Source organism: Gobius niger (genome assembly GCF_951799975.1).
Source record: "Gobius niger genome assembly, chromosome: 10".
NCBI lineage: Eukaryota > Metazoa > Chordata > Actinopteri > Gobiiformes > Gobiidae > Gobius > Gobius niger.
Genome location: NC_136861.1, coordinates 27,989,184 through 28,001,410, shown reverse-complemented (window position 1 = coordinate 28,001,410; position 12,227 = coordinate 27,989,184). Strand labels below are relative to the sequence as shown.

General features: G+C 44.1%; 1 protein-coding gene across 1 annotated transcript in view; it reads left to right on the top strand.

Annotated features, from left to right (window-relative positions):
* The first annotated feature begins 189 nt into the window (after positions 1 to 189).
* llgl1 (LLGL scribble cell polarity complex component 1) overlaps positions 190 to 12,227 on the top strand; it is a 28,885-nt gene continuing 16,847 nt past the window's right edge. Inside the window, exons 1-2 of the mRNA XM_079564009.1 lie at positions 190 to 575; positions 2,407 to 2,504. Coding sequence (XP_079420135.1) covers positions 495 to 575; positions 2,407 to 2,504 — 179 coding nt within the window. The 5' untranslated portion in view covers positions 190 to 494. The remainder of the gene's footprint in view (positions 576 to 2,406; positions 2,505 to 12,227) is intronic.

The following is a 12,227-nucleotide window of genomic DNA, read 5'->3' as shown; positions in this document are numbered from 1 at the left end:
AGTCATTAAAAACAGCCGTTTCATTCTGAGGAACTGAACACCCCTGTCCCGCCTCCTCATACTTCTTTTCACCGTGTATTCTAATGAGGCGCGTGCGGCCGGTGCACCCCTGGCCTCAAATCGAGCACCCCTCAAGTTGCTCTCCGTGTGGGTGTTTCTGAATAATTGCTTGCAGATTTCTTCACACTCATTGGTTGACAATGACGGGGTCCGTGTGAACCTAGCGGAAGGGGGGGCTGTGGTCAAACCCAGCCCGACCCAAACAGCTTTAGCAGGCGGGGGAGAGAGGAGGGCGAAGAGCCGCAGCCCCGAGCAGCGACAAGCAGCAGCAGCAGCAGCAGCGCAAGCGTCGCAGCTCCAGCCCCGCTCCAGCTGCATGGGCTAGTTAGTTAGCAGCTTAGCATCGCCGTCCACAGCCTCTTCTCCTCACCCAGCCCGGGATATCCTCTCCGGCTCCCCTTCACCCGCCTCTGCGTTTCCCCGCTGGCCTCAAGATGATGAAGTTTAGGTTTCGTCGGCAGGGCACCGATCCCCAGAGGGAGAAGATCAAGCAGGAGCTGTTCGCCTTCAACAAGGTAAACTAACGGGACGAGCACCGGGGAGAGGCTCCGTACTCCAACTCAAGGCGAGACCATTGCGATTTTACCCAATTGAAGTTGTGTTTTTAGGGGTCAACTTTATGGCATGATGTGGCCCGATCTCTCTCAAGCCTCAGTGAAATGGCTGATGTGCGTTTGCGGCGCGTGTTTGTTTGTCTGTGCGGTCCATTAGTTTTCATGTCGTGGTAAATTGTCCAGACGCTTTTAAGCAGCAGCCGGAGAAACTTGCGCGAGCCACTGCAGAGGTAACGAGCATCAGATTATGTTATGATGGGATTACCCAGATTCACTTACGCAGGATTAGGTCCCCTGAGCTTTGCAGCGGTGTGATGCTTCGTTTTGCATCATGACCTATATTCCCCCCAAATTAGTCAAGATGGCTGTCATTATGAGATCATCTGCAGTTAAGTTACAGAGCATCATCCCCAAAAGCAACACAGTGCGTTGCCCTTGATTTGAAAGTCCTCCTGGGGTTTCATCTAACCACACCGAGACTGCAGACAACACACTGCATGTTGATACCTGCTGCTAAACTGGTTTGGGGAACATAAAGGTCATTCACAAAAGTCCTTGTTGGTTAGTGGGGGTGTGTTAGTTTCTGCATATCATATAACACTTGCTGGTGAAAGGAGCTATAGTTTGGGCCAACAATATCCACTGCAGTGTCTATGGCCTTGAACTTAGGTGAGGCCACAACACTGTCTGTCTGCACACTGTGTGTCAGTGTGTAAAAAGTGTAGCAGAGGGTGACGGCTTTTGCCTGGCCAAAGGAAGATATAAGCTACAAAAGTGTATGAGTTATTATTGTGAATGTAATTGTTGGAAGCCTGTGCAATATGAGCTATAAGCTTGTGTCATTTCCTTGCTATCGCTAAGCTTCACCCTGTATCAAGGGACTGAACAGTTATTGGAAGAATATCAAACGTGTGATTAGATTTACAGTTTATGTTTAAAATTGAGATTCCTGTCAAGATTTATTTGACAGAAACCTCAAATAACTGATAAACTACGGTAATACAATGATCATGTGCATTTCAGGACATATCTCTTAATGCATGTTTTTATACAGAACACATAAAAACAAAAGATATTGTACTTCCTAATTGTTGGCTTTGTGATCCGAAATTTCGTGTCTGATTCATTGTGTAGCCCTGAGTGTTTGAAGAGTCCAGTCGAGTTTGTTGGTGTCCAGCCTGGTTGAAGTTATGTGCCGGGTCACACACACAGCTGAGGGCCTGACAGCAGCTGGCACAACTATCAGAGGTGGTCTCTCAACAGGAGTGCTGCTTTGATGCGACTTTATCTCTGTGTGCCAGCGGGCATGCAGTGCTCGTGTCTCTGTGCCTAAAAGAAGACGGGGTCAATGTTTTACGTCCATCTCTAATTTGCCAACCGCACTTGGTCCCGCTGCTCTGTCAGGGGTCTGGAATTGGGAAGTTTAATGACACCCTGAAGCATTTTAACGCGATTCCTAGGTATTTCTTTCCTTTTTTTTTGTAGATGTGGATGCGTTCCCCAGCTGGTCTTGCTTCGCTCGAAATGTTCGCCCTCAAAAGTTGTGAATTTATGTTAATCACATTTTACAAGGTCATGCGTCTGCCGTCGGGGCTTTTAGGAACTTTCCTCTGACTTTATTAAAAGGAGTCCTCCCAGCGAGACGCCTCACTGACTAAACAGTCTGACAGCTAAGGGCACAAATGCACGCACAGTAGGAAGATCTTAGGAGACCGACGTCAGTCGACACAGCAAATGTGATACTTTTATGTGGTGAACTGTCTCTCATCTGTCTGTCTTTTTTGTCCCGTAGACGGTGGAGCATGGCTTCCCTCATCAACCCAGCGCTTTGGCCTTCGACCCCAAGCTGCAACTTATGGCCATTGGCACCAAGTCAGGAGCCATCAAAGTGTATCCTTCCGGTTTGTCACTTTGCAACTTTGTTTGACATCGCAGGTTATGCTGTATGAAGCTTTATACTGAATTCAAAGAAATCCTTCAATAGTTGCGGACCAGAGATGTACAACTTAAAGGAACAGGCCACTGTTTTTCCATACTGAGATATGTTCTTACCTGAGTTTAGACGAGTTGATACGTACCTGTCTGGCCTTCGTGTGTGCCCGTGGAAGAGCGTGGTAGCTTCCAACTTCACCCCCATTTGGAGCTATAGGAATATACTGGGAGAGGCCAAATGCTAACAACATCTTTGGTCTTTGTGTGTGCCCTCATTCATGCAAAACGACCAGACAGGTACGTATCCAACTCGTCTAAGCTCAGGTAAGAACATATCTAATGTTATGCAAAAACGGTGGCCTGTTCCTTTAAGGACTTATGACTTATTTCCAAAGTCATTAATTGGATTCGTGGCTGGAACATCAAACTGAATACTTGGGACTCGACTGGGACTTGTGAGTTCAGCCTAAAGAGACTTGTGGAGGGCTCGGACTTGACTGATTTATCTCTCTAGTTCTTTGCACTACCGAACTCTGAATGACGCTTTGATAAACAAGCTTTTAAATTATGGTTTAAATGCGATCAGAATAGGAGGGTCCATTGAGTGGACACTGCTTGGAAAATAATTTAGAAAATATCTTCTTAAATGGGCTGAACTTGTGACTTGGTTTTGATTAATGACTCAACTTCTAGGAAAGTTTTTGTGTATGTTCATAACTCTGACATGGACTTGCATGATCAGCACTTTGAACTTGCACACTCAGACTTGACTCAACGGTCCCAAGTGATTTTGGCTTGGACTCCAAAAACTATGACTCGACTACAGCTCTATTGTGGACATACAGTGCGTTGAGGAAGTCTTCATCCCATCTATGAACGTTTTTACACCGTAGAACTAGGACAGAGAGCAATGTGAATGAGTCTGCAGTTGAATTCTTGTGTCGCTATGAAATTTTAGTTTGTCTTTTCATTACTGGCGTTTGGTATGGTTGATGTTTGTGAAATTCTTTACCAACATTACAATGCTTATTTAATTTAGTATCAGGCTGCTACATAATAAAAAGCAAATATTTAAAAACAGGTCTGAAAACCTTCGTAAGAGACCATTACATTTTGGCGAACACATGGTCAGTGACAGACGGTGCCAATTACCTGTAAGCCACATGCAAACAACACTGCAATTCTATCTAGTTAGGCGTCCGTTTTGTCTGCGCTGTCAAATCCTTTAATGAAATGACATTGTTGTTGTTTTGTGGACGAGTTTAGATTTGTGAGCTGTCTAAGGCTTCACAAGAATAGTAACTTCATAAAAACATCTTCCACTTTTGCTCCTCGCCACTGCCCTTCTGTTACTAATTAAACGGACGGTATGGCAAATTTCGACATCAAAACAAAGCCCCTCATATTTGCCTCACTGTATCACAACTTCTTATTGGCTTTGCGGCCCGCTGGAATGCAACCCCCGTCCCCTTGCGTGGCCGTCCCTTTGAAAGATCACAGGAGGAGTCGGAACATTGGGTAACATTTATTGCTGGGGATGAGTGGCGGCCCGATGATGATGATGGTTTGGGCTTTTGCGGCAAAGCCATAATTTGGCCCGGCGTGTCACCAGTGTCAGAAATTCCAGCAGCTTTAACATGAGCTCATGCACCAGTGTCCGCACCACTCATCATCGGTGACATGTCATCGATTGTAGCAGGCTCCATTAGCCCGTCTGTGGATGGTTAACCTCTATGTAGCTTTGTTGCAAGCGTAGTTCAGTTGAGTCGTTGTTGTCGTGCTGTTAGCCAGGATTGTTTTGTCGTGGTGGCGGCGAACTGAGCGCTGAAGACGTCCAGTGAGGCCTTCATGGTGATAAAAACACATCAGCTGGTCGGAGGCTAGATGTTTTTCAACAGCTTTAAAAGTCAGTGCAGCGTAGCATGGGCTCGTAGGTATTTGGAGTTTCTTTTGGGGTCTGTAATGCGCGGTTCACATGTTTCAGGTTTGTTCTGCGTGTCTGACTGGGGGAATGTGTGAAGGAAGCACCGGGCAGAGCGTGTAACTGGTCTCAACTGCACAAACGCCCGAGTGTTTGTCTCAAACGCACACCCTGAACAGAGGGAGGACGTGTGTGTTTATGGCTCTCTCGTGATGGAAAAACAGATTGTGTTTTGTCATTATTGCTCTGAATCTGATTGTAAAATAGTAACTGACTCTACAGTAGGGACCTCTGGGTACGTTACGATATGGGATCCATTGCTCATGATAGCCTTGTGATACGCCAATACTGTGATAATCGACATATTGAACTAAAATAACCTACGATTCATCACATTTTTGTGATGTGATGTATCACTACTACTGTGACTTTGAATTCTTGATGATTATTAGCCACTATTGACTGGGAAAGCACTGGGGCACTGGTACCTCATTAATATGCATGATGTCAGCAAAAGTATCTCCTTTGAAGTAAAAGTTTTGGTTTCGTGTCGTCCCATTTGCATTATATCGCAAAATCGATAAGGTGTCACAGTCCTAATCCACAGTGTGTGTTGATCAGCAGTGATACAGGTGTTAATAGAGTTGTTCCCATTTAGACGTGATTGCTGCTTGGTGGATTATACCCATCAACATTTGTTTTGGATGTTATTATGATCTTTCCAATACGATTAACCAAACTTCTCACTGGTTAAATGCTTTATTTTGATCATCCACTATAAAAATTGCATTCGCGCTGACCATGAGGAGCACAGTTGGTATCCCTAATGCGTTCTTGCGTCTGTGCCGCACTAACATTTAACCTGGAATGTTCCGCAGTGTGGCTTTAAATGGTCAGGAAAAAAAATATCATGGGACTTGCGCCCATGAGTAAGTGTCCGGGTTGCAATGTGCTGCAGATGCATTAGTCTGGACCGGAGAATGGCCTCTCTCTCTCTCTCTCTCTCTCTCTGATGGCTGCACACACAGACAGTGGGAGTGAGCCAGGCAGTACCAGGCACTTGGGAAGCGGCCCGAAGAGGAGGAGGAGGGGGCAGATAAACAGTGGCAGTGCAGAGCAAGGGAGTGTGGAAAGATGGAGGAGGCCTAAAGTACATGCATTCTGCTCTTCCTTCTCTGCTCGGCGGCTGATAACTCCGGGACAGCTTTCCTACTCTTTAACTGACTCCCAGCTGCTGTTGGAATGTCCTAAGACAGCTCTGTAAAAAAATTTATATCCTCAGGGAGCGTAAGGAAGTACTACAAATTAATTCAATCTGATCTGTTACGTTTTCTGGTACATTTTTAGTTTATTTTATTCTCTTGTTGAAAGCGCCATGTTTAGTCAATCAAATCTGTGATGCAGTCAACCAATCCATAACTGTTGCTAATGTTTTTTATTTTATTTATATGGCTTCAGAGACCTTTTTGCAAATGTACGAAGGCCCAGACTTGTTCCTAGACGGGTGAATTCAATACCCAAGGGCTCTTCTATGTTGTGACTGGTCTATTCTGTTTAAATTTCAAGTTTCTTTTTTAATAAGTAGACAAAATATCTGCAGATTGTCGTGGGTTTTGATCCTTTTATTTAGCAGCCAAGTCGCCCGCATTTACAGGCTTCTAACTGCGTCACGTAACGCTAGTTTATTCTCTAATTCAGTCCCAGACGGCCCTTCACACACCAATGCCCCATTTGTCTCTGTACTGGTGTATATGCGGTCACCAGTAAAGTGAGGTAACGGGGTTTATTGACATTGTTACAAAACGACCAGGACACTTTTGCGCTTGTGAAACGCGAATCTTGGCATGCTCTCTCTCTCTCTTGTTCACAGGAGATCTCTTTCAACATTTTGCTAACATTGTTTATTATTTTTTTTCACTTTTCTTTCACTGTTGATGAAAGCAGAGTCATCTTACGCCATGAGAATTTTAGCTCTGACCACCGGCTGGGGCTCGGCGAGGGGATGAGGGACAATACGCTGTGGGGTTTTTGGGAGGGGGGGGTACTCGAGGAGTCTGTGGTGGAATGCGTGTTGTTTCTGCCCTGGGTTAACCCTCCCCGTGCGGTCTCGATGCGCAGAGTAAGAGCTTTGTCGCGGAGCCTAGTCTTAATAAAGGGAGCTTTTGAGTCACCCGTTTCCAAGGCGACCTGCGCGGTCTGCCCGGGATGAGAGGGGCTCACAGAAGCATGAAGATTTTGGAAGTCTCGGCATAATTCGATGTTTACTTTTCATATTAGTATCTTGTTGCAAGATGAAATATGGGATGTTTTGACCCGACTATGGAGCTGATTTACCTGCAGTATGTTCTAAAATGAAAAGTCAGGGGACGAGGCAAATTGCAAACATGTTCATGAGCCTTGACTATTGAAAACTGTGAACTAATTCAATACAAGAATCACATGCATCTTCTGTAGGTGGTCGATACTACAGGGTTTGCAAATTTGACTCATAATAACTTGTACATAAAACCTCATGGAGGATGTCGTGTTTTACTGTAGCGGCAACATTTGTGATTTGCTAATTGCGACTATTCAAGATGAAAATATTTCATCAGCTTAGAATTATAAGTGATAAGTGAAAATGTAGTTCTTCATTCTGTACTCCGGGGGTCGGCAAGTTTGCTGGGTGGCGACCTGATTTATTTATTTTTTGCCATGTCAAACAGTGGAAGGCTTATTCTCTCTTTACAGATCACATTAACAATCACTAGTGCATTAATCAATCCTAAAGGGAGTGTTTGGCGGTTCTCCAAGGACAAATTTTATAGAATTGTCAATATAGTAGTATTTTTGTAGAGTTTAGATCTCTCTTTGGTGTAATATAATCCTCAAAATCATCTTGGGGGCCAGAGCATTTATGCTCAAGGGCCGGATAATGGCCCGCGGGCCTGGCGTTGCCTACCCCTGCTGTACCCTACATCAAAGTTTTTGTAGATTTTGGTGCATTGTGGAGGTTTTTATGTGTAAAAATATTTTACCCATTTCCATGTTATGAGTGGTCAAAACTCGAAACTTCTGATTCTGATCAAGCCACAGCAAAAAGTCTGACTAGATTAGTTTAAATGACTCAATTTGAGCATAATAGTCCAAATTTGAGTTGTTTTGACGAGTTAAGATGTAGGTGGGCATTTGACCTAGATTATTTAACTTGTTTTGAGATGTTTCTGACTCGTTTAAATACATTTTGTCATTGTTTCAAGTAATTTTCTTTGCCAATGGGGTAAGAAAATTAGCCTTATCCCATCGGCAGTTTTACTTCCTTATTTCTTGTAAGATGATCTTTGAACTAGTCTGAAATGTCATCAAACAAAGTAAACTTAGTCAGATCAGGATAAAGGTCTAGATGATGCAAAATGCTCAAAACAACAAGGTACATTTCCTCAATTCAAGTCATTTAAGCCAATGCTTGATATTTACGTTGTGCAAACCAGGCTTGCCTCACGACTTGTTCCTTGTCACGTCCAGTAAACCCAGAACGTGCTGAATCACACCAAAACTATGGCGACCTCGGGCCCCAGTATCGGCGTTTCTCCACACAGCTAATATTTACACACCGACGATCTTTTGAAGTACGTACCAGCGGATTGCTCACACTGTCTGCTGGCCACAAAGTGATCGTTCTCGGGGTCGCGTTCGGGAACAAACCTTTGGACTGTGACTCAGGGCTTACAAAAAACAAAACAAAAAAATCCCAATTGGACTGACCTCATGTGTAGATATCAGTGCATGACCTCAACTAAACTTCCATTGTTTCGTGCACATCTGTCAACACTCGTTTGTCGTTTTTACTGCAAGTTGTAACTTAATGACTTTGTTTTCTTGTCACGTTTTGGCGCAGTTCGTTTTTATATCGGACCACATTTATTTGTCGGGAGGCTATTAAGGCTGCGGGTTGTTCTGCAGACTTCATCTGTCGGGTCACATTAAATGGGATTTCAAATGGCTTTATTGTGAGCATTTCAAGAAACGAGACTGGGCTGTATTTTCCGTCTATTCCATCATCTTTCGCTATTGGGAGAGGATTAAAAATAAGTAGGTTGACTGTGTCGGAGGCGTGGAGTGGGTGAGTAGGACTTGAAACGGGAGTGTGGGAGGCGGAGAGGGGCCAGTTTAAAGGACGAGGGTGTAAATGAGTTGGGGAGGGATGGTGTTTCTTCAGTGGGCGGGCGTGGAGATGTTTCCTTGGACTTTGAGTTCATTTTCAATCCGTTAATCTTTTGGTACAGTTATCCTCCCATCGAATACAAGAGATTCGTCATAATACCTAAATAACTGCATTCTTCGCGATTGACTGGCCTCCATTTTAAATCCCTTTTATTATTCTGACTTTGAGATTGGCCTTTTAAAGATGAAAACAAGTGTGCAAACCTGAACTCTGACCTCACTTGTTTGTGCAGGGTTCAGTAAGTTCCCAATTGTCCGTTTCGCAGACTTACACATAGGCATTAATGGTATGATTGTAACTTCCTGAACCCGCTGTACGTGTGTGTGTCGGTGGAGAAGGGCGTGCAGGCCGCCGCCCGTGTGTCCCCCCCCAGCGCAGGACAATGCCTTCTGTTTGTCCGTATTCAGACCGTGAAATCGCTTTATCCCGGCTAGCGCTCCCCCTCCCCTCTCTGCCTCAGCGGGCAGTCGCACCACTGCTAGTGTGTATGTGTAAGGAGGAGACAGCGATTCAGTCATTATAAGTTACTGTAGGCTCCCGGTGTGTGAGTGTGTGTGACTCTTCGTGGGAGTGCTGCATCAAATCTTTGCGCATTACTCACGTAGGACAGGGAGAGCTTGTGTGTAGAGGACATTATATTACCTAGATAACTTCAGCTCTTGTATGCTCATTGTGACTTTGTAGATTGCAATTTTGGTAATTATCATCTTGCTCTTTACCCACTACCCAGGCATCGGCCGGCTCAAGGGCACTTTGGCTTTCTGGAACTGTGATTGTTGAAGTTTCTGGCGAGTCGGGCTGGGTACTGTTTAACAATACCATTCTGGTTTAGGTGTTACCGGTAATGGAAAAATGTTGTTATCGAAAGCAAGTTTGATGTTGTTGGTCCAGGGACGGCAATAAAGGAAGTGACTTGGTTGTTTCAGCACAAATACATTATATTTTGCCCAATTTTTATTTACCTTTTCCACCTATTTCTTTTTTCTATTTATTTGCCCCCTTTTTTTCTTGTTTCCCTGTTTCTTTCTCTCATTTTTGCATTTTTAAAAAAAAATTGAGATGAACCCAATATTGTAAATTTGCAGATCTCCCACACATTATTGTTCTGTTGTTTGGTAGTATAGGTATCCGGAAAAGCATTGTTAAAGGGACTAAGTTGTCATTTTTATACTCACTACTGCCAACTCAGGTCTTATATGTCACTGCAGCTTCTATATTAAGCTCGTGCATGACAGCACGGACCAGAATTAACACCTTTTTGAGTGACAGTGCAGGATTTTAGTGACAGTTGAAGTGAACAGGTCTGGGCTCATTCTACACATACTTTTGCACATAATATATGACCTAAAGGGGTGTTTTGCTGGGAAATGTGAAAATATTGACAGTATTTTCCACATTTTAGAGTACTTTTCACGCGTTTGTTCTCTGATTTATGAATAAATGTTTCTTCAAAATTCTCTTGGGGCCAAAGGTTTTATGCTGGAGGGCCGAATTTGGGGCCTGACGTTGCCTACCCCTGCATTAGGAAATTGTTGGAGCAAGTAGGGGGAGGAAAATGCATAATTTTAACATTTTTAAACTCTAAAAGTCTAATCCCCTTTTAAAGTACTGGTATGAAAAAAAATTAAAGGTACCCAGCCCTACTGGTGAGGCATCCTGAATTGAATTAAATGGTAGTTCATCACGTCGCAATATTTAGTAACGTGATGACTCGATCTTTACACATTGCGTTACTCATAAATATTGCAGAATGGCTCATTGTCTTTTTTTTTACCAACATTCTTATAAATGATATTGTGTGTGTTAAGCAGTTGTCATGGTACACATTGCTTTTACAGAGAACACGTATCGTTTGTTTGAGCCTTTGTAGAACAGCGGTTCCCAGTCGTCTTTTTGCTCCGAGGACCAAAAGAGCTTACAATAGCTCTTTGCTGAATGTAGTAAAGTTTTGCATGTGAAGAAATGAAACACAAGCAAATAAATGATCAATTTTACTTTATTTGTGCTAAGAACGATTGGTTTTGTTCGACCTATTTTCTATTGAAGGTGTACTTGCTGCACAAATGAAGGATAGTCCATACGAAACATTTTAGTTGTCCAGCAACAGTTCCTAATCAGGACTTGCTACTCTCTCTCTTGGCTTGGTAGGATTTGATTGAGATCAAATTTTACATCGATAATTTGGGGAGAGTCCTGATGACATCATCTCCGGGGAATCCCAACAGCAGCTGTCGCCTCTTCATTGACCGACAGGAAGTGTCAGTGCGCTCCCAGCTGACCATCCGCCACATGGGGCTTCTCACTTTAGCGTTAAATTCCTACCAACTGTAAAGTAGTGTTCTGCTGTGTTACTGTATGGTCTGGCGAAAACACAGACTGAAACCCGAGAAACTAATGTCGAGGCTCTTGACGAAGACCTAAATAGTCATTAGTGGTCTTTTTTTAACCCCGGGTTGTGACAGCTCCTGCTCCCATGCTTTTAACGCCAAAGATTGGTGTGTAGTTTGCCGGCGACGACGAGTGAGCCCCAAAACCACTGCTGTCTGCTTTCGTTCTGCCACCATTGAAACGGTGAGAATTTGATTGACCGCTTGACCTTTTTGATTCTCTCCCCTCAGCGCTACACGCCCTCTGTCTGCCTCTCTGCCTCAAACCCGTGAACACATTGCCGGCTCATGACCCGCGAGTGACTATTTTCCTCACACCTCTGCCCCAGCTGTCTGAGGCATGTGTTACCGCGCTGGATACAAACCTGCCAATGGGAAGTGACAGTGCGCTGGAATTTCACTATAAACACTGCAGTGGCCTCGAGGGAGCGCTTTGGGGTTACTGCGTGTGTGGAGGGCTGCATCTTTTGGACTTTCGGATTCACATAATTGGAATTTTCTTGCGCGTAATGAGACGGGATCCGTTGCTGCACTAATCTATAATCTGTGTGAGCTTGTGCACGGGTTTATTGTATCAGTTGAGCTTGATTTGGTAAGCGAAGTGTGGACAGACCCTGTAATGATTGTGCACATTCGCATAAGCAGCAGCGGTTTGAGTCACTGCGTCATCCGCTGCTGGTAATTACTGTGAGCTTATTTGCCACGTTCTAATTTCTACCCTTTTACTGCGCTCGAGCACTATTCACTTTGTTTATAGGCAGGAGTTACCAGTTTTAACGGTCTCTCTCCTGACTCTTGGTTACTGTTTCTAGCCAGGCTCAGTGTATGTGTGTTTAGTCAGAGGGGCTTGATTGCGAAATTTATTGAGCTGTTATTCTGGCGTCGCATCAGATGATTTAACTTAATTTCTGTCCTCAAATTGCTTCCATATTGAATAAAGCAGCTGTTGTTTTGGCTTCACTCTCCTCTGTAGGCTCTATGCACAGTGGGCCGGGTAAGGACGACTTCCTGTCCACATTTGTTGGCTTCATGAAGGTTTGCCTCTAGCTTCAAGGCTAAAACACCTTTTGGTCGTAAATGCAGAAGTGTCCTCTGGTGAAGTATTTGCATCCCGAGTAAAGTTTTATGTAAGAAATTATCCAACAGCTACTTCTTTTCTGCCACATACT